This window comes from Apteryx mantelli, chromosome 9 (assembly GCF_036417845.1).
Source record: "Apteryx mantelli isolate bAptMan1 chromosome 9, bAptMan1.hap1, whole genome shotgun sequence".
Classification (NCBI taxonomy): domain Eukaryota; kingdom Metazoa; phylum Chordata; class Aves; order Apterygiformes; family Apterygidae; genus Apteryx; species Apteryx mantelli.
Genome location: NC_089986.1, coordinates 15139907 through 15162893, shown reverse-complemented (window position 1 = coordinate 15162893; position 22987 = coordinate 15139907). Strand labels below are relative to the sequence as shown.

General features: G+C 44.9%; 1 protein-coding gene across 3 annotated transcripts in view; it reads left to right on the top strand.

Moving 5' to 3' along the window:
- The window catches only part of MB21D2 (Mab-21 domain containing 2), a 66006-nt gene extending 45191 nt beyond the window's left edge, over positions 1–20815 (top strand). The window contains exons 1-3 of one of the 3 annotated variants that reach the window (XM_067301452.1): positions 11048–11075; positions 12015–12082; positions 17118–20815. In XM_067301452.1, the coding sequence (XP_067157553.1) occupies positions 17120–18382 (1263 nt within the window). In that variant the 5' untranslated portion in view covers positions 11048–11075; positions 12015–12082; positions 17118–17119 and the 3' untranslated portion in view covers positions 18383–20815. Of the gene's footprint in view, positions 1–11047; positions 11076–12014; positions 12083–15181; positions 15246–17117 lie in introns of those variants that run through there. The other 2 variants (XM_067301453.1, XM_067301451.1) reach the window with 2 other exon arrangements.
- The last annotated feature ends 2172 nt before the right edge of the window (positions 20816–22987 follow it).

Genomic DNA, 22987 nt, shown 5'->3' with positions numbered 1-22987 from the left:
TGCTCCCCAGAGGGTCTGCAGGTTTTGCAGCTATGTGAAGGCTCTGTTTTCTGTAGCCACTTAATTCACTTCTGCTGATTTCTCTGCTATTTGACAGATGTGTGCCTGTTCTCAGGGATCTTTAACGTTCCTGCTACCATGGCCTCTCCAAAATGAGCAGGCTCCAGCCTGCAGTGTGTAAGCTGCCTCCTCTGCCCAGCCCTCTTGCAACAAGTGATCTGCCTCTCATGAGGTCTGACTGCTGGGGCTGGGCAGATGTGCCCTGCACGGTGCCCCTCTCCTTTTAACTGCGGGGGAATGGAAAATGGGTATGGAGATTCAGGGTTTTCCATCTACCTCCCTGTTTTCCAGATTCCTGACAGGGATGGGGGGACAAACCTGTGTCCTGCCCTAGAGCACCAGTGAACCAATGCCATGTGGAGTGCTACGCAGCAGTTATGTTCCTCTAGCTGGAAACCAGTTCAGGACCTTGAAATGGGCTCAATGTATGGACTGCTTCTGGTTAAGTTCCTCTTGAACCAACAAGTGAGATATCTCAGCAATATCTCCCGTGAGAGCCCTCTGAGCAGCGTTTCTGGGGTGGGGAGTGTTTTTGGGTAGGTCTGCTAACAAGGAGAAATATGTGTTCATGCCATCCACCAGTGTTTCTGCTAGCTTAAACCTAACTTGTGGATGTAGCAATAGCTATTGAAATGCAGCTTCAGAAGTGTTTGTAGGAGATGCCCAGGATCCTCTGAGAGTTGATTTGCTGTTGCTGAGCACGGTACTACAGCACGTGTTGCAGCAGCTTTACTAACATATTGCTTGTGGTAGCTAGATTTGCTATTCCTGTCAGCTGAAAAGATGCTCTGGTTTTGTTCTAGTGACACACCTTCATCCCAAATGTGTTGTGCATTGCCAAATGTTCACAACTGTCTCTGTTATAGTAGGCAGATCCAAGGCTGCATGAGTGCACCCTCTAACCACCGTTCCTTTGCTTGTCCTGAACTAAGCTGACACGCAGAGTTTGCTGGGTCTCAGTACTGCCGGTGGAGTCATGCTGTAAATTCCTTGCCAGTTCCACAGCACATTGCTCACAGCAGAGGGTCTATATCTTGAATCTCTCTGGAATCACACTGACAAAATAGTAATAAAATTTCTTTGACTAGGAAGCTAGTTTTGGCTCCCAAATGTCTTACTTTTTATATCCATTTTTAATTTGGTTAATTCAGATGCTTTATAGACTCGATTAAAACATGTAAATTTTGCTCTACAAAAACACTGTTGTTTTTTCTTTTTCTTAATGCTTCCTCCCCCCTCCCCTATCTCTGGGTAGTCCATCCATTTATTGTACTGGAACAACTACAAAATCCCAGTGCTGCTCCTCAAATATAGATGTATGTACATTCTTAGTTGACACCCTCTGCATTTCATTTTGAATGCATCTAGTTTACTTTTGCTGTATTCACTCTGCTCTGAGGATGAAAACAAATAAGGCACACCAAGCAGTTAAGCATCGGTTTACGTTTCCAGTATTTAGTTTGAATGACCCAAGGGCTCTGTCTCATTTAAACTGAAGTACCAGCTTTCATTGATCATGGGAACTGTTCCTCTGCATCTGTGCAGGTATGTGCTTGCTGTGAGCTTGCTTGTTTTTTAACGAAGAAATAGCAAATCTAAATTTTGAACTAAATCTACCTGCAATGATTTATTCAGGGGCAATGCTTTCTTTTCATAACCTATCAAAATGCACGAGCAATAAATTTTTTACAGTGCTTCTGTAAACATCAACTGCTCTGTTTTCAAGCCAGGATGCACGTTGCCTGCTCAGTTATGCTGCTATGTAAAGTGACATAAATAGAAATGACAGAAAAGGAGCCCTGTACAGATGGTTTGGACAAAATGCTGACCTTTCCCTTCAGTCATCACAGGCTGGCAATCTGGCATTAAATAGTACATGTAGACAGGTTTGGTGTCTGTCTTCTGGCTTGTCACCTCTTAAACTTGCATTTCGCTCCCACCCTATACACTGTGTACAGTTAGTAAGAGGACTTCTGACTTTCATTAGAAGAAAATTATGTCTCAGATCTGGTTTGTTAAAGGATAGCTTGGCACTGTAGGTCTCTTTCCTGTCTTTAATGGCAGTAATTGTGTGAGAGCTGGTTTTCTGTTCACCTTAAATGCTAATAGGTGGCCAGGAAAGACGTGTGTGTAAGCCTGCATATATTTTCTTCCCTCACCCGTACTGCAGTGTGAAAACTCTATTGCCTTTTGTTTTCCAATGGTTCTTTTTCTCTCCACTCACAAATCCCATAGGCCTGCTGTTCTCTGCAGCCCCGACACGCTGATGCATTCGTGCCATCTGCTGACAGAAGCAATGATTGCACGTCCCAGTTTTGCTGGCGTTTTTCACAACTCCTGTGGGATATCATACATGGAAGGAGAATGAACCATGCTGATAGCAAGAGGGAAATGTTTTCTGTCTTCACATGTTAGTGGTTGGGTAACTAGCGGTAAAGTTTGAAATAGGATTTGAAGCTCAACGTTATGATCTAAAGAACCAGCAGCAAAGTGGGATACTCAAAGCTCGGAAAAGCAGAGAGATGTATTAGTAGCATCATGATTTCATAAGCCACCTTTGTGGGAGGGGGTAAAATGGTGCTTCTCCCTCAAACCCAGAGCTCTGTAGGATAATTTTTGCTTACTTTCAGTCCTGGTTCACAGGGGTGTGAAGAGCAAGAAGATAACATTACTGAGGTTTGAAGGTGTCTAGAGGAGAGCGCTCTAGAAAATCCTGGGATGTGAACAAGGAAGAAAACCCCTTGTTTATTCTTTGCCAGGCAAAACCTTAGCTTTGCAGATTTACTTTTCTCTCCTGCATCTGGACCTATTTGGCCTGTAATGCCGTATTCTGCAGCCCCGGCACTTTCTCAAGGCTTTCCATCTGCCAGGCTGGGATGATGCACTTTAGGGCTCTGCGCGCAGAGCAGAGCTGGGGGTAGCAAGAATGGTGCTGCCTGTCACAGCAGCATCTTTTCCAGCCAGAAAGACAGTGCAGCTCAGTACACGTCTTGTGTTTTGTTGCTGATTGGCTTCAGCTAAAAAGCAGTATTTCTCTCTCTCTCTGCCTCTGCCAGGCCTTTCCCCAAGTGCAGCTAGGAACAAGTTAGTAGGACTGTGCTTACATGCCTTCTGGGCATGAGCTGTACATCAGCTTTGTCTGACTTCAGGGACAAACACCCATGTTAAAGGGCCAGCTCACACCCCTGTGCTCCTGCTTTCGGCTTGTGCAATTAATTCTATTGACTGTGTTAGCAAATTTAGGAGGCCTGTAATCTTCTTTGTTTGTCCATTAATCGCAGTGGGTCCAGCTGTCAGTAGGAAACCAGTGAGGACAGTATTAGTTGTTGCCTTCTCTGAAGCAGGACTGTGTTCAGGCAATATCCATTCCTGCTGTGCTGGGAAGTGTTTTCGTGCAAAAGATGGGGAGCCCTGTGGGAGCTGAACATCCATGAGGGAATTTTACGGAGCGTTTTCACAGCAGCATCTATAAACTACAGGTCTGAAATTCAGCGAGATTTCAAATTACTGACTTCATGGGAAAGATCTGCATTCTCCATGTAACCTGCCTCTTGTAAGCTTATCTTCTTTATCAGCACTTGTGAACGAAGCTTTTTAGCCTGTGTTTGTTTTATCGCTGTTACAGATATATTAGAGAATCTGTAGGATTAAAATTCGAGGTTATCCACTGTGTAAGACAATAAAGAAGGTGGTTTAATTTTTCAGAGGAACTTTAAGTGCAACAGCCTTGCTGGGACAAAATCTACCAATATATGTTGTTTTTCCTTGAGGCTTATTGCTGAAGTCATGTGAGGTTCTCTATTAAATAACGTGGAGTATAAATAAAGTATTTCTAACCCTCACATTTTCAGGGGAAACCTAAGTGAACTAACTGAAATTACTAGATTCTTGGGTTTGAATTTTGAAAGTTAGCCCCCTTTCCCCTGTCCCCCTTGCAAAATGCCCAAAGAAAAATGCCCAAAGCTTGAAGGTACTGCTATGACTTTGAGGCCTGTGCTATACTCATGAATGCTTAGGTTGGGGACACTGCCTCTCAAAACTGGGAGGTTTGGTGAATGGGATCCTGCTCCCCTGAGCTTTTCAGAGTCACCTGGATGAAGAGGTCCTGATAGGAAATGAGATCAGAAGGATGACCTGGAGTGTCATTAGCTTTCCTTTGCAAGAGGACTTTGAGGTCCTCCTTCATGAGGTCTTTTGCGCAACTTTCTGACACTTCCCTGGACCCAAATCTTGCTTCTGTCCACACTCTTTCTGCTAGATTTTTATATGTGAAAGGACTTTGGGACTAGGCTGTTGGAGAGAATGTCTTCCTGGAACATATTCAGCAATTTTGCTTTCTCTTCTCTCCTTCATCTCACAATATACCTATCCTGGTGAGCTGAGAGATGCTCTAAGTGTGTGCGTGAGGCTCTGTTTGATGTGAGGTGAGCACAAAAAGGCTTTACAAGAGATGTGGGGCTGGTCTCCTGGAATTTCCCTGAGTGAACAGAGCAGACAGAATGGGGTGTGGTTCCTGTGCGAAGGGCTGCGAGGATATCATGCCTGAGCTGGCATTAGCATTTCCAGCCCTGTTCCTTGTAACTCCTCCAAAAGCACAGCCCTTGTCTCACTGCAAGGGCTCACAGCTAGCTGTGAGCACTGCCAGACCCTGCAACAGCTCCACCTGCCTCTCCTTCCACCGGCCAATTCACTGCTGGCACGGGAAGAAAGGCAGAGTGGCAGTACCTGGATCTTGCAGGGCCACCTGGCTCAGTGACTCCTGACCATCTGCTGCTCTCTCGAGATCAAAGCATTGCACCTTTGGAGTCCCAGTGCCAAAGTAACAGTGGCACTTTGCTGAGTGCCTTCATGCAAGGCAGCCCAGATTCTGCTCCTGTGCTGTAGCAGCAGTTGTTTAACCCTCTCTCTTTTGCTCTAATTGTCCCAGCTCCTCTGCTTCCTGGCCACTGCCATTGCTGTGGGGATAAGAAATCCTTGAGGGCTGCTGGGGCTGTGGGCTTGGCTCTCGCTGGAGATGGAATCTGCACAGCGCTTCCTGCTGCGCTCTTTAACAGATGACAGTGCTCAGTTGCACATAATTGCCTATAAAATCTGAGAATTTAGGGGCTGAGAGTCCCTGTTAGAAATAGATCATCCCATCGCTTCCTTCTGCTGGCTTTCATGGGCTGTCAAGTATGACCACTGTAAAATAAGGCCGGGGCAGGTGGGCAGGAGGCAGTGGCACATGTGCAGACAGGAGGGCTTAGGTTTTCCTCTGTCTGTCTCCCATGGGAAGGGAGGAGGAATGCCCCTCTAATTTCTGCCAAATGTTCCCGCTCGCTTCAGGGAAGCTGCTCTGCTTTCCTCTAGCAGAAATTTTGGCCTGTGCCTTCTTCCTCTGTCCACGTGGACAAAGAGGAATTCTGTGTGAAAGTCAAAGCCAACCAGCACTTTTCATAGAGCTGATTGCTATGCATTTGGCCTTAACAATATATCTCATATGAGTGTTTTAATAGATCTGGCTCCACATGGCTTTGGCAATGTTCTCTGTGGTGGGTGGGAAATTGGTTAGTACTGCAGAGGAGCTTGCTCTCAGCTCTCTGATCTCAGACGCAGTAGCACTGTTTAAGTCTTTTCAATTTTAGCACTTTCTGACCAAGTACCTACATTCCCTGCCTCATCTTTCTAGTCCAATCTATACTCATCTGTAAAGACAAACCAAACTGATATTGTGGTTCTGGTGTTGGGTAGCTCAGCACTACTGGGCCCATCTATCTTGGCTCCTCACAGAGTTTGGATAGAGGATCCACGGGGCCAGGGATGTATGGAAGGTGACTGGGAATTCGGGGAGCTGGAGAGAGGGTTTACTTGATGTCTTCTCTGCCAGACTCCTCAGACAGGCTTCTGAGGAGACCTGCTTTCCTTCTGCGTTCAGAGAAGGGAGCTCACCTGTGTGCAGAGCTCTTTTGAGGGTTTGCTGGTTTCCTGGTATCATCTTTTGTTCCCCCTTCTTCTGACTTGTCCCATGTTATAAAGCTAAACAGATTTATCCATAGGAAGATGAAGAGAGTGAAAGTGATTGATTGGAGGCGGTGCAGTTTTGATCTTCTCATAGACCCCAGGAGCCAAGTTCAGCTGATTTCAAGGGAGTATCAAGAACACTGTCAAGAACAGAATTATAGCTGTGGTTATCAATCCACCCTCTTATGGCTGCTTGTTGCCATGTAGACCCCACCTTTAAGTTTTAGCTTTGCCAGAAGATTTAGTGAAGAATTTTCGCATCAAGGACAAAACTCCTCCTACCGCTCTGCAGTGAGATAGAGCTGTATTACAGTAGAGGCAGGTACGGAGGATGGGCAGTATTGGTCCACGTCCAATTCATAGAGAATAGTGCTATGATTTGCTCTGACTGTGATTTGTCTCTGTCTAAAACAACTATACTATGGGAACAAAAAACAAGCTGATGGTTAAACACCTGGAGAGAGAATTTCCAATATATTCCAAAAATGATAACTGTAAGCAGGAGGCCTGGCATGAACAGCTCAAAATGCATTTATGATGGAGGCTCTAGTGTGAGTTACAGGATGCAAGGGTGCGGTGACATTCCTCTGGGCATAGCCTGCTTGCTGGCACCCGAACATAAAATGTTGTAGCTACTTAGGCCTTTTAGGACAGGCAAACAAATACCAGACAGTAACTAATAACAGAAAGCCATTGCAGAGGAGCCCAAAGTGCCTTTGCAACCTTGGAGTCAAGTTCTGCCTGACATGCACATGTGCCCCTCTGGCTGCCTTCTCTGTGAGTGAGCGTGAGGAGAGTGTGTTCCTGCGGCCGTAAGGGAACAGCTTTGCTCATCGCTGGAGTGCTGCCACGTGTCTTCTGCGAGAGGCACCTGGCGCTGACTTGTCAGTTTGGAATAAGAGCTCAAGGGTGGCTGAGGACTTTCAGTGCAGACTCCTCTCTTCTCCTGTGCAGTCCCCAAAGCCTTCCTCTTTCCTGCTTCCACTGTTCTCCTTCAGGGTCATCAATGCTCTGTATAAAGTAGTGGGATTGGCACTGGCTTCTTGGGGGAATATCCTAAAGGTGAAATTAAATTTTGGGGAGGAGTGTTCGATTGCATTGAACAAACCAGCAGTGGAGCAGACCTAAACTAGCAAGCAAAGCTGCTGAGGCATTTCCCAGCGGATTGCAAAGATGTATAGGTTATGCCTCTGAAGACATCCTCAAAGAAGTCACCTTTGAATGCTGTGAATGCAGTGTTGGCCACCTTATTTCACATAGGATATAGCAATACTAGGGCCCACCTAAGTGCTGACAGTCAGACACATGGAGGTTAAATAAGCATCCTCTTTAGCCTGAAAGGAAGATGACTGATTAAGCCGTGTAAAATCATGAGTGGTCTGTGGAAGGTGCCACAGCTACCTGAGTTTCTGTTTCATTTGCTGTCCTGTACCCTAGTAAGCCAGCAAAAGGAAAAACTTTTTGACAAAACATGTGATTTGGGGAACACAATGTCGTAAGCTGTTGACAATACCAAAAGTATAAATGATTTAGGAAGCAATGAGAGACGTTCCCAGAAGAAAAGTCCATTGGGGGCTGTTAATGACAAAACTGCAAATACTGCCTCTAGTTTGGGAAAGCCCAAAGCCAGAAACTGCTTGAAGGATGCAGAGGGAAAGTTATTATTCTGTACTTCCCATATTCTTATGCTTTCCCCTTGACAGCAGCCACCAGCAGATGCCTGAGACAAAATACTAGGATAGATGGACATGTTATCTAACTCACTGAGATTGTTCTTATACTCTTTAAAGAGCACAGTAACAGTGAAGGGACTAGGAAGACAAGGGGCAAGATGACCTTTCCTGCAAGGAGCTGCATACTTGCACTCAAGAAGCTTGACCTAGTTTGTGCCCACTGCTGTTACCTTGTAAGCAGATCCAGGACCGGAGTCCTGGTGAATCTTCCTCAGTGTAACATCCTGCTGAATATTTAGCCATGCTTCATAAGGGTAAGTGGGAGCAGAAGGGGCCCATCTAGACCCAAGAAGGGCTTGATAGCCCTTACCAAAGGTGAGTTCTCTGTCCCGGAGGGTGGAACTGATAAAGCAGTGTGTTCCCAGACAGAGTTTCTCTCTGGGATTTCAGTTGCAGATGTGGCCATCTTGTGCTATTTACAAAGGGAATTTTATGTGTGTTATGCACGCTTAAAAATATGCACACAGTCTACAGTGTTAAGCAGGAAGTAGCAGCAAAGCAGGGAGTAGCAGCAAGCTGTTCTTGTTAGTACCTTTCTGTCCCTTCTTCCTATTGCTCTGCTTGTCAGCAGCTCTCAGACCTCATCACCATGTTCCTTGGACCCTAAAACACCTCTTCCACTTGCACCCCTTATTCTTTGCTAGGCTTTCAGCTCTCAGACACTCTTATCTCAGTTTGGCTAATGTAACTCTGGAGCAGACTGGCAGGCTGAAAACCAGACACTGGTTTGGAGGTTGAGTCTTAGACTTTGCACTGCCCAGAGCTGCACAAAGATGCTGGGGCCCCCTCTGAGCTGAGCATGCTGTTCAGCTCCAGAAGCAATTTAGCTATGGTACTGTCATCTCTAAGACCTGGGTATTTTAGTCAGCCAGATCACTGCAGTAACATTACTACGGTTTCTGGTTTGGATGTTTGTGACAGCAGTGCCTTTTGCTGCACAGGCACACACTTTGGGTCTGATTTCTTGCACCATGAAATACCCTTCTGCATTGGCATACAGGATTTCAGCTAGCAGGGCGGCTTCCACCAGGGCACATGGGAACTGGAAAAAAACTGGGACACTACTTTTAAGAATGTTTTTAAAGAAAGCTTTGGAAAAAGAAGCTGATTTCTTTTATGAGGGGGTGTTGTGCCCCTGCAGTGTGTTCTGTCACCATATCACAAGATTTCTAAAAGGAGCAGAATCAGTAGGACATGGGTATATCAGTCTGCAAACAGCAGTTTCCTTTGCTCACCTCCCATGTTTGACTAAACTGGTATCACACGGTTCAGTCTCCCCACTCCCCTCCCGCCCCCTGCGTGCTTCCACCAACCATCCTCTCAAAATGTGCTTTGTAACTAAAGACTCTCCTAAACAGCTGACTCTTTCAGTTCTTCTGTGTAACAAAAACTTGTGCTGCTCATAAATAGATTTGCAATTAGCAAAGGAAACAGAAGAATCAGTTCAACCCAGCTGCATTAGAGTCGGCCTCCCATCCCTGTCTTAAAGAAGCCCGTGAAATTCAGCAGGCATCGCTCAGGCATTTCTGGGAGACCTCTGCAGGGATCTTTCCTTAGAACAATGTTCCTTTTCTGCAGGATTTGCTGTTTGCAGCAGAATTGTCAAGAAACCGCAGAGTGCCTATCTAGCGTCTTTACTAAAAATGACAGAAGCTTTTTGTTTTTTGACTACCCTGGGGTTTCATAGTATTTCTTTCAGCAGCCAAGGGTGAGAATTGCCTGACTGAAGCAGAGGACCCTGAGATTTATCATGAACTTACAAATTAGTTCTCAGATAATAACATCTGATGTGTGTTTTTAGTGCTGTCTGAGCGATTCAAAGCACTCTCTGAGCATCCAGTAGGTCAAATCCTTTAGGTTTTGGGCTAACAAGAGGCTAAGGATTTTATACAGAAGAGTGGGAGCGTGTCAAGGAGAAACTTAAGGAAAGACGTGCCCAAGGTTATCCATCAAACTGCATAGAACTGGGAGGAAAACTCCAGAGCCCTAACTCTGCTGCATCCTGTGCATGGATTCACCAGCAGAAAGCAGGGACGCAGAGCAGGGCATGTGGGGGGTCTTCAGCTGATCTTGTGGCCCTTCTATGTGTCTGCTCCCTAGGCTGCCAGCTGACATGAGGATGGCAGGCACCCAGTATAGTGCTTTTTGAGCACCCGGCTGAGATGAATGGGCACTTCCCCTGCCTTCCAGACCAGCTGTGTCAGCTCACTGCAAACCTACATGGGCTCAGCTTGTCTGAGATCCTGGGCTCAAGCTCTGCTTCCCCAGAAAGTGTGGTTAGTTTCCCAGTGACACATTTCTGCATATCCCAGAAAATGTGCTTGGAGTCAGCACATGTAATTCCATAGAGCAAGCTTCCTGCAAGGACTCTATGCTGCTTCTTGCTGAAAGTGCTGAACAAATGAGGGCAAAAGAGATCTGTCGAATCGAAAGCAATTCCCAGCATTTCTGGTCTCCTCAGAGACACGACTGCTTTCTGGAACCCCTCTGGAGAGTTTCCCTTTGCGGGAATTCACTCGCCCCGGGGGCCTCAGAGTTGGATTTACAGAGGAGTTTAAACATACAAATCTTCTGATGTTAGCGGGGACTTCGGCTGATTTCTTTCATGAGGGGGATGTAGCTGTGTTTCTTCTCAGGTGCTGAGGGTGCAAGAGCAGCAGTTTGATGTTCACTTTTTTTTTTTCTTTCAATATGATTACTAAAGAATGTTGATTAAGACAATAGCCAAGTCTGTGCAAGACAGTGGCTGCAAATAACAGTGTCTTCTGCCAGGGCATAAGCTAATGGTTTGGAGAGGGCACAGTTTAAATGCAAGGTCAACCAATGATTAGTGCCAGAACACCGCATCATTGCTATTGATTGAGGAAATGAGCTTCCAAACCTCTTGTTTTGAGGAGATTAGGTTACATGCAAAGTGAGAAGGAAAAGGGGGATGAAATGGCAAGAAGGTATCAGTGAGAAAACCAGCTCAGGTGTTGAATTTCTCTGGAGAAATGCTCAATTTTAATTCTGTAGGTTTTTTTCCTATGTTTGAGATAAAAAGAAGAGCTGGGGAAAGGATGCTGCTAACTTTGTCCAGTTCTCCCTTCTCTTCCCTCTACCCATATGCATGTGTTGATGTGTGTAAGGCACCTGAGTGTCCCAGTTCTCCCAATTGCTCATGATGCTTTCTGTTCCTGGGCTGAACACGCAGCCCTCGTGCCTGTGTCTGTGCACAGGGTGGGAGGAGGATCCCTCTGGCTTCTTCTAAACTCCATTGTGGGGATGAAAGGCAAGAACCAGGTATGTTTATTCTCTACTGCAGCTGTTTTTAACATCTGATGTTAGACAGCCCTGTGCTTCTTCTGAAATCAGATTAGATGGCAAAGTCAAGAGGTGAACAGAGAAAGCTCAGTAATAAGGAATAACAGCTCACTAACATCACTTTTACTTGTTGAACTCCACTGCAGAGCTGCCTGCAGGCTGCAGCCAGCCACTTCCTATTAATCTTGGGCCTTTTCTTCTTGTGAGAAAGGGCAAGCCCCGGCTGTGTACCCTATGGCTAAGCTCATGGGCACCGTTTACACATCCCTGGGGATCATCATGCCCTAGAGGTCTTTGGCAGCCCAGGCGAGGTATCTTTCATGGCTTAGCAGCCTCTTGTTTGCCTTCTGTGCTGGTGAAGTATAAAATACGTGCGTGGCCCTAAGAGGTTGAAGACAACCTGATGAGGGACCACATGAGCTTTCTGAGCCAGCTTGCAAACCTTTCCTGGCACAGAAAGTGTGCAGGAATGGGGTTGTTACAGTAACACATTGTCCCAGCAGCTTACAGGGAGCATTGCAGGCTGTGCAGGAGGAGTGGGTGATGCAGGGGGCAAGGAAGAAAGCCAAGGCTGTGCGGTTACTTGAACCATCTCTTCCCCAACAGGCTGGGATGTGAGCAAAGCATTTGCTACTGCAAACTGGGGTGTAAGTAGGAGCCCAGGAGCAGTGCAGAGCTAGTGCCTGGATCTGGTTTGTCTCCTGGCAGCATTCCTGCAATATGCTTCCACTGCATGCAGGGTACTGCAAAATCCTTCTTTGCAGAGCCTTCCTGAGCACCCCTTGCTCCTTTGATCTCTCCCAAGGTCCCGTGCAGCAGAAGTGTCGCTTCACTCAGTGACTTCTCTGGTTGTGGATGTGTTTAGTCCAATGAAACCAGGTTGGCTAACAGAATGACACCTTTGCTCATGTTTTCCAGTGGCAGAAATGGCTACATTTCTAAGGCATCAGGAAGGAACCCAAAGTTAGGAAATGCACATGTTGGAAGTAAGTTTTTGTATATTTTTTTTTCTTGTGATTGCTTTCTTCAAAGACTGATCTTCAAGTTCCTCCTTATTTCAACAAAACTGGTCACAAAATAGCAGCAGATTTCTTCATGCACTGTGATGGATATGAAACCAATTCACCTGAAATTCTGTAATGGATTGAGAGCTTTTTACTGCCTTTTTTTTTTTTTTAATGGACAGAATAATCTCTCTGTCGTGTGCATCAGAGTCCCAGTTCATTCAAGGATGTATCCCAAATGCAGATGTTACGTAAATGTAAAATCTCTTTGTTCTGTCCTTTTTTCTTCTCCTTGTATCAAAGTGCTTGGAATAAAAATAAATCCTATTTCCTACCACCAAAGCAACAGCAATAGAATGAAACTGTGTCTGTAGAACTAATTTTCTCACCTGTGTTACCCTGAATTGACTGCTTAGTAAACTAACCAGCAAGCTCAGCCTATGTGTGCTGCTCCTGATTTTTATATTCCCTGCATTTCTCATGCTTTTAAGCATATTTACCTGTTATATTACCAAGTTTCATAGCTTGATCTTAAACTAGTTACACAGCTAGGAGAACAAAGCTTCTGCAAACACTTTAGGCACCCATGGTAAGTGAATATAGATCTCATAGCAAAATATCAACTTTGCCAAACCACCTTTTCAAGATAACGTTACCCAAGGTATGCTTGCAAATTATATGTTTTGTCTGGTAGCAGTAAGGGACTTCTTAAACATTTAGGAATATACTCTGATGCCATGAGATTTGGACTTCCAACTAAAGTAAAAATTTCTGCATTTTTCCCTAGAATTTCTGGGTTCAGTATTTATAGAAACTCCCCAGGGCTTCTACGTATTTCACAAGGTTATCTGTAACCCCTACCCACATCTGCTCCCAGTACTGAGATGAGAAGAAGAGAATCCAAATGTCTTGCTGTTGCTATTATCTCAAATACTTAGTCAAGTACTGGTCTTGATAGTTTTCTACGTATTTGCACTTGCATGCTTGCTGAGCTCGAGTGCCTGTTTCTGCTGTGTGGACACATGGTGCTCTAAGCTGGTGTTTAAGTTGCTGGAACATGGGATGGAAGCTTTTTGCCAGGGTAATGTATGCCATATAATGTTTGTTAACAGGTTTCCTTGATATCCTTTCATATATTAAATAGATATATGAGTAAGGGAGGCAGTCTGAACACATAGCATACCCAAAAAGTCTTAGTGAATCCTGGATTTGGCCTGCTCAGCTATTTATAGAACACACTATGCGTATTCTAAATATATTTTCCTCAAGGGAAATTCATCTCAACCCCTTGCTCCACAACTTAAATTGGATCAGCAGAACTGCTATGATCTGTTAGCAAAAATTCCTTCTCTGGCTCCATGGCAGAGCTGCAAATATTCCTGGTCCAGGCCTTGAAGGAGAAGTTCTGTGCGAGACAGAGTACAAGGGTTTGGATTTAAACTCTGCAACCATCCAGCTAGAGAGATTTTGATGTATTAAATCATTTCCTGGAGCCATTGCCTGAATATTTTTTTATGTTTCTCCTCTGCTGGTAGATCTAGAATTCTGAAGAGGGAAAAGAAAGTGACATATTGGCAGTGTACTGCACTTTTCCCTTTCAGGTGTTTACAGCCTTGCAAACTAGGTTTCATGGAGAGCACACAAAACGTTTTCTCCCTAGAAGAGGTGTAAAGAGTATTCTGTGGGCAGAAAGCACTTCCTGTTGCAAGAATGCTTGAAATTGGGTGTTCTTTTTTTTTTTCTACCGTAGGGAAGAAAAGTGGCTCTTCTGTGGGAGTGCCTAGATGACAGTGCCTGGAGAGCTGTGGCTCTCTCTGTGGGATTGTTCTTCCTGAAGTGTTTTCCACCCACCAGGAGCAGAAGCCTCCTCTTTGCTGGCTGGGATTTTGCGGCCCCGCCAGCAGCAGAGAAGGCAGCGCTGGCTTTGCCCAGTGCAAGCTCTGCTTTGTGTTAGTGAAGCCCACAGTGCTGTACAGTGGTGCAGAATTAATGCTGCAGGAGTGGCTCCTGCTCTCTGACTTTGAAGCTTGATTATACATATCTTGTGGCTTAAAAAGTAGGGGTTGAGCCCCACTTGCTGTTGATTGAATGAGGGCAGACCATCAGCCCTGTTGCTTCTGGGTAAGGATAGAAGATCTCCTTCAGCCAAGGAGAGCAATTCTTCCTATAGTAGATTTCCCATCTCTATCTTCCAGAAAAATCATATGATCTTTTTCAGTCGAAAGCTCTTACTGTACTGTAGGTTAGAAGTTTTGGTGCACAGGGCACACTATAGAACTTCATAGGACATTTTTCATCCTTCCTTAAGTTTAAAAATATTTAGAAAAATACATTCTTTATTGAATTTTGTAGGTTTGAACAATTTCCTCTGTAGGGTGGTTACGTTCTGTCTGCCTCCCTCAGGAACATCTTCCAATCTGCCTGGCAGATGCCACAGATCACAGTCATGAGTGGAGAATTTAGGATCAGTATGGGGGCAGGACTGGCCATTAGGACCCCCACATGTCCAGAATAGCTGTACTGCCCCACACTATGTGTAGGTACTGCCTTGTGTGCTCAGAAGAAGCACCTATGCCTATGATATGATTGACCCAGACTCTGCTCCAGAGGTCTAGGGCTCAACTTATGACTGGGATCTAAAGTACCAAGGCTTCTTGCCCTGATTCAAGGACAGGATTTGGAAGGAGTGGGTCAGTACTGACTCCAGAAGTCAATCAGTTGGAAGTTGCATCTAGGTACCTTTTAGAAATCTTTGTCTTCTGGGTTCAAGAAAGGAGTGACCACTGCTTACTTGGCTTGAGGAACAGAGAAACTTGTGCAAGGCTTTGCCACCCCATGGATCAGGATAACATAGCTCACTGTGTATCTAAGCCTCAGAAAATGTCTTTGAGGTTGACAGAAGCTTTTTTTGGTTACTATCCTTTAAAGGATGAATGGGGCAGCAGCAGGTGGCAAGATCACAGAATGGGATTAGCTGAGGACTTAGCAGGAAGAGTTTTTTAGCGCTCCTCCAGAGCTATTTCCTTCTCTTGCAGCCTCTGGAGCTGCATGAAATGAAAAGGGTTATGTCCTTGCATGCCTGACAAGAAAATCATCCCAAAATGGATGCAAAATGGATGAGGCCAGTGCTCTTGGAAGCAATGAGGTGGGTGAATAGTGCTCAGCAAGGAATTGCACATGGGGGAGAGGGAGGGTGGTGGTAAAACACTACCCTGAGAACCCTGCTACCTTGAGAACAGCATGGCTCTGCCTTGCTTGCAGAGTTACCCTGGATATTGCCCCGACCCTCTTCCCCTTCAGACACAGACCTCTCCCCAAAGTGTCCTAGGCTCATCCAAGGAACTGGTATTAGCCTTGCTTTTGATTTTGCTCTGGTGATTACATGACTAAACCGTGTGCATGCAGATAGTGCTTCCTCGCTCCCCTGTCTAGCATGACCCAAAGGAGAGGTGAGTCTCTCTGAGAGCATTGCAGAGCCACACAGCTTAGTGCGGCATGCAGCACTTTGGGATGCCGCTGCTGCTCTCCCCTGGGGAGACCCCATCAGGTCAGGTGGTACCTGTGTAATTCAGAAAGGCTCTGCAGTACCTGGGGCAATGCCAGGATGAGTACTCAAACTCTGGTGCTGATCATTTGGATTAACGTTGCAGTAAAGAAATACTCCTAATCTATCTGTCTGTGGTTCCTGGTCTGATAGTTTGATTGATAGCTCTCTGGCTCACCTTCTTGTGGTTCTAGCTGTTTATTCTCACTGATGTCTCTCTAAGACTGACTTCCTCATAATGGAAGGTCTAAATTAGACCACTCTTAATGTAAACAGACTATAGTGCCTTGTGAAAGGTAATGTATGCCAGTAAAAATAAGTACATACATTTGTGCTTGTAAGAAATAATGATATATCCCTCTTGCAGCAATTGTGAGAGATTCAGTGTCTTCATTCAGAGTCACTGGACTTAGTTCTCTCATGGCCTGGATGTGTTTTCTGAACTTATGCTGGGAAAGAATCAAGAGCTTGTAACCACAAGATGGACACCAGAAGTGAAACAGCCTAAGTAGCAGGAGCAATCTAAGTATAGAGCTCAATTTTAAGCCTAATTTGAGCATTGATTGAGGTGCTAATATCTCAAGTACTGTGTGGAGTCTCTTTGTCTGCCATTAACATTTTAGGAACAAAATATAATGTTGTAACTGAAGTCCACAGTAAAAAAAAAAAAAAGGTTTGCACAATTGATACAGGCAGTGCAGAATGAGGGGAAGGTGTCTGGTTTTGGTAGGTAAAATAGAAATCTGTCTTCATGGCTGTGCTCTGGGGAGCTCATCAGATGTTTTATGGCGTGGTACTATCATTTCAGCTTGAACAGCTAGCTTCAGAGCTGGCTTCTCTAATTCCCAGTAGTTTAACCTGTCCCCATTCTCCCATAACAGGGTAGCATGTTGCCTTCACTCATGTTGCCTTGTTCATCAGTAAATGTAAAGCAAACTGGTAAAATCAGACCTGTTTGCAGTAATGTTTGTAACTATCCCATTCATTCACACACAAACCAAACCCCACTATGCCAGTCCAGCTTTTTTCTTACACCAGAGAGAAAATAAGAACAGTCAGTCACTTAATATTCTCATTTCTTTTTCAACTGTAGGAGAAGCATTTGGATACCATGGAAATGAGGAACAATATGGTGAAAAACTGGTTTAGAGGGAGTTTAAGTTAAATTTAGTCCTGCAAATAGCTTAGCTGTGCTTTGACAGAGGCTTCTGCTTTTTCTGTTGCTCCCAGTGTGATGTTTAGGATGGACTTCACCCATTTCCAGGAGTGCAGGGAACATTCTCCCCTTGAGTCAGGTAGGACTAGAAGTTGGCTGTATTGGGCCTGATGTAAGTTCGTGTCACTCTAACAGTGTAGATACCCATGATTGTTTTTTTCCCTCTGGACATGGGATAGGTTTTAATCCTGATTAAACCCTGAATCCCAAATCTGTTTGACTCCTCTTAAAAGGACTCCTCTCTCCTTCTTTTGCAGGCATGGTTCAGAAACTTGACCAGAAGCTGCCTGTAGCCAATGAGTACCTGCTGCTTTCGGGCGGTGTGCGGGAAGGTGTAGTGGACATTGATCTTGATGAGCTGAATGTTTATGCACGAGGGACGGACTACGACATGGACTTCACCCTGCTTGTGCCCGCACTGAAGCTGCATGACCGCAACCAACCAGTCACGCTGGACATGCGCCACTCAGCTTTGTGCCACTCCTGGCTGAGCCTTCGGCTTTTTGATGAAGGAACTATCAGCAAGTGGAAGGACTGTTGCACGATCGTGGACCATATCAACGGAGCTACCAATTATTTCTTCTCTCCAACGAAAGTAGCAGACTGGTTCTATGACTCCATTAGCATTGTCCTCTCTGAGATCCAGAAGAAGCCTCAGCGAGGGATGCCAAAGGTGGAGAAGGTAGAGAAAAATGGGACTATCATATCCATCATTTTGGGAGTGGGCAGCAGCCGCATGCTGTATGACATTGTCCCTGTGGTGTCCTTCAAGGGTTGGCCAGCTGTGGCCCAGAGCTGGCTGATGGAAAACCACTTTTGGGATGGGAAGATCACAGAGGAGGAAGTCATAAGTGGGTTTTACTTAGTTCCTGCATGTTCCTACAAGGGGAAGAAGGACAATGAATGGAGGCTGTCATTTGCCAGAAGTGAAGTGCAGCTGAAAAAGTGCATCTCCAGCAGCCTCATGCAAGCCTATCAGGCCTGCAAAGCTATCATCATCAAACTGCTCTCCCGCCCCAAAGCCATTAGTCCATATCATTTGCGGAGCATGATGCTGTGGGCTTGCGACAGGCTACCAGCCAACTACTTGGCTCAGGAGGATTACGCTGCTCATTTCCTCCTGGGTCTCATTGATGATCTCCAGCACTGCTTGGTCAACAAGATGTGCCCTAACTATTTCATCCCTCAGTGTAACATGCTGGAGCACCTCTCTGAAGAAACCGTCATGCTGCATGCACGGAAGCTGTCCTCAGTCCGCTCAGACCCTGCCGAACACCTTCGAACTGCCATTGAACATGTCAAAGCGGCCAATCGGCTAACGCTAGAGCTCCAACGGCGGGGCAGCACCACCAGCATCCCCTCCCCGCAGTCAGATGGAGGGGATACCAACCAGCCTGATGACCGATTAGCCAAAAAGTTGCAACAGCTAGTGACTGAGAACCCAGGGAAGTCCATCTCCGTCTTCATTAACCCAGATGATGTCACAAGGCCCCACTTCAGAATCGACGATAAATTTTTCTGAGCTTTCATCAATGTTTCTTTGGAATTTTTGTTTTGTTTTTAAAAACTCTTATGGTGTGTAGGTTTTTTTGGTTGATTTTCCTTGATGACTCAGTCTCTTGGTTTTTACATATCCAGCATATATTGGATCTGTTGAGAACAATATGAATAAATTATAATTCCTGGTTCTGCAGGACAGTGCAGATTTTGAAACAGTATATTATGGTTTCATATGCTGCTTTTGTTTTTTTTGCCCACCCAGCCCCCTTGTCTGTGAGTAGTTTCTAAAGGAGAACATGCACCATAAACACACATACCAGTGTTATATATAATTTTTTTCAAGCTTCCATAATTTATGTACATTTCTGGGCCAGTGAAGGGATAACTCACCTTCCATTGCTTAGGACATTCACTTTTACTTTCCATGAGCTTCCGTCACCCTAAAGAAATGATGAGAGACTCTAGGCTGGAAAGCACTACTAGCAATTTGATAAGGCCAAACCCATGGGGCTGAAGCCCTGTTCATCTGTTCTTCACACTTCTCACAGTAGGGAAGAAAGTTGACTTTAGAGATGATGATGCGACTTTTGAGGGGAAGAGTTGTTTTTGTTTTGAACTACTTTTTGAATGTAATTGTTCATAATTGGACCTTGTACAGTCCAGAGGGTTGTTTCTGCTGCTTTTCCATGCGGAATAAGGTTATGGAATGTTAGTTTTAGTGTGTGTAATTATTCAAAGCCTTATTTAAATTCTATTAAAGAACATACCATTATAAATGTTAATTGCACTAATGAAATCTCTGCCATTACCTCAGTCCCACTGTTTGTGTTTTTTTCATGAATTAGCATCTGTTATTAGGTCCCAATATTGCAGATTGCTTGAGGCCCTTTGGGTCTCATGGTTTCAGGTGACAATTACTTGATTGTCTTTTGTAAAAGACTCTTCCTTGTTAGCCCTATTACGTGTGAGAAGCCAGATTTTTGCATTGGCATATTTCTTTGGATGTGTATTGTGTGTTGCAGTGCATATTGCATTAATATGTATTGCATGTTGTTGAAACAGGTTTACCATTAGATAAGGATGTAACACTAAAGCAGAGGTATGTGCAAAGTGAATCAGCCAGACCTGGAGCAAAGGAGCTATCTTGCTTCTGTAATGCATGTATTAGGCCTACTCCTTTATGTCAGTTACCGTTCCCTTGACTCCTGTGGACTTTCTGACTTACCCTGGGACATATGAGATCTTACTTAGGTCTCATATTTGCAGAAGTTGGGTTTGTATGTAAACTTGTAGTGCAACAGTAGCCTTGTTCTCTGCAAAACACATTCGCTTTCCTTTTGTGTGTAGGGTAACATGTATGGTAACGAGGGTTAGTCTGAGCCAAAAATAATTCCAAGAGTTCAAGGATGGAGTGGCTTTTTGTGGCTGGCTGGCTGGCCAGTGACTGATATTTAGGCCTTAAATGAGCAATTTGGGTTTACTGATTATCCCAGAGAAGCTGTTCTGATCCAAACTTGATGCATGTTTTAATATGTGATTATTAGAGCAGGCTGAAATATTTTTTAAATATTTGACAGACAAATGAGGCATATAGCTGGTAAATTCTAACAGATGAAAATTGTGTATGAAAAATGTGTCACTTTTTTAGCCCAGCCTTTCTGTAAAGAGACCAGGCTGGTGGAGCAACACAGGAGCTTTGGAGACTACATTAGTTTATCAGATGGCAGGGAGGTTTCAATACCTGATTTAGTGCCCAAGTCACTTCCTAAAATGAGAATTTGACTTCTCCATCTCTTGGGCCTATTTGAAAACTTTACCCCAGTGCTGCAACCAAGGCATTATGAATTTACAGGTATTCTCTTACATGAGCCTGAAGAAGCTCTGAGAAGTTGCTGGCTAGATAAAGTGAATGAGGATTTAACTTCAAAGCACAATTGGCTAGTGATCACAAGCCCCAGCACAGCTGCGGCTGTGGTCTGGGGAAGGACATGTGTTGACTTCAGTGGAAGCAGAACTGGGTCCTAACAGTGTGGCTATTGTGAAAGATGAGTCTCTATTCAAACCTGTGTAAGCTGCGGGGAAGGCAGGAGAGCCAACTGGGAATCCTCTCCACAAGTGGCTGGAAAATGCCAATTCATTGAAATGTTTTTTTTTCCCAAGTCCCTGGGACTTAGTGATTCATCTGTTGGGAAAAGAGTTTGGGCTACTGTATGAAATTTCCCTTCACCATACGAGGGAGAGCTGCTCAGCACAAAGCAGCAGTAGCCTGCCAGGCAGAGCACTTTCCCGGGAGTCCCAGCGTCCGTGCCGGTGCTCCTGACCTACTCAGAAACACAGCTCTCGGCCTTCCTCATGCCAGTTCGACATCCTGATGACCAGCAGCTTGGCTAGTCAGGTCAAGCTCTGGTGTGTGCTCCTTTTTTTGGTTTTAATTAAAAAAATGTTTTGAAAAGTATCTATCTTGTTCTTAATGCATTACGAGGAAAATGTGCGTGTGTTTGGGGGGAGAGGATGTTTGGCTTTTTACTGAACTGGAAAGCAGTTTTCCAGCTAGCTCTGAGAGCATGTAATAACCTTTGACTGGATCCTCAGTCTTCCAAGGAGGCAGAATCCTAATTTCCAGGTGGTTTTGAATCTCTGTCTATCATTTGCTGGTTCACACACTTTATAGTTCAACTTAAAGAGGTAAATTGCCAACTCTGAGAGATGGTGTATGCTGTGTGTACTGGAGAACACCAAAGGCTTTATTTTCTCCCTCTCCTATCATCCCCTCTTGCCTTCCAGTGTGTGCTGGGACAGACTTTCAAGTTGCATAGGTATCTAATGGGATTTCAAAGCACTGACAGTTTCAGTACCAAAGACCTTTTGATTTTTCACTCCACCCTGCAAGTTTCAAGGGGAGTGTAGTGCTTTTTCTATTGGGGAATTCTTAAAAATCCCTCACACAAGTATTTTAGAGTACCAGACCCACTGGGGTTAAAAGGGAAGATTTGGCTGATTTGACAAACACTGAAGGCAGAGGGGTTTGCTTTAAACTAGCAATGTAGTTGTCTTTCCTTCAGGCTCCTTCCCTACTGATGTCAAGAGGAGACAGGTCTGTCCTGTGAGCCCATCTCTCAATGAAGGCTTCTGTTCTGCACCCATTGCTAGATGGGGGATAACGTGAAGAAAGAAGAAAGGTTTTTTGCTTTTGCCCATTAGTTACCTCCATGCTGGCTTCTGTCTCTTGGCAGTGATGTTGAAAAAGGATGGGGACAATTAGTGGGAGACTGGCTGCATGTGTAACTATGTAGGAGGTCTCATGTATATAATACTGCCCTCCTACACTGCTGAAGTGGAGGGGAGTCCCAGCCAAGAAGCTCTTGCCTTGAAGTATCAAAAATGAAGAAGTGCTCTTTAGAGGTTCAGCTTTCATTCCTCACTGTGCCCCTCCATGGGTGTTCTGGCTCTTGTCATACTCTTGGGACAAGCTTTTACCTTTGCTCTTTACATAAGGCTTCTGGCCAATAGCACATGAGAGGAGCAGCTGCTTTGACCAGTTCCTTGTTGCTTCTTTTGGGAGACCCAGTCCTGCCTAGGGGAACATGGGAGCTGCTGCAGAGCTGATGGAAATGCCAGCTGGGAGGGGCAGTACTTACCTCTGTGCTACACTGGTGAGAGGGGATGTTCTGGTAGTTGAAGGAGAAGCAGACAACAAATAGCTTTAGAGCTTTGTGAAAGCCTGCAGAGTTTCTGCTCCTTCAAGCACATTATGTGATGCCTTGGTCACTTCTGGCTGGCTGTGATAAATAGGTTTCTCCACTTTTTCCAGTACTCCAGCATAGAGAAATGCCTGTGCTGCAGCCAGAAAACTACAACTGAGCATTAAGAGTTGCTCATTGAAGGAGACTGAATAAAATATTGGAGGGAGTTTAACCGTTCAATACCTGATGCAAGAGCCGGTCCCAAAAAGCCATTGGAAGAGCTGTTCTTTAGAAATCTGTCTTTTCTGCTGTCCTTCTGTCACTGTGAGAAATTGCTCTCAATTTTGATCTAAGTTCTTGGGCTTTGGCCAACTGCCTTGTTCCAGTGGAGGGCAACCTTGATATGAGCTATGGCAGTTCAGGACTCCTTGGGACATCCAAGCTCTGTGCCCTTCCACCCTTTGGTCTCTTTATTGAGGATGATATTAACTCTGAGACAGGTTTGTGTCTGCTACAAATATGCAGAGATCAGTGACTAATGCACTGAAAAACAGCAGTCACTCCTGACATAAGTGCCTTCAGCTTTTGTTGGCCAAGGTAATGGGCCATAAGAAATAATCCACAAGTCCCAGTCTGTGGGCACTGAAACAAATACAGAGGACCTGGTTTCACTCAAGATGCCATCTTGATGCTATTTGCCAAACATGCACCAGTAGCAAGCAGCCTGCAATCTATTGATTAAATTGTCTGGTAGATTTGGGGACAGAGGTAAAAACAACTACTAATGCCTTAGAATGCCAGAGATTCCTGAGGTTGCATTGCTCTGCTCTCTGGAGGGTATGAACGGTGCTTAAACCCACCTCCACTCAGCCATGTTCTCTAAAAACATTTCTATACAGAAGGTTTTTTTAGATATCACACCAATCTGCATACTGTGTAATGAT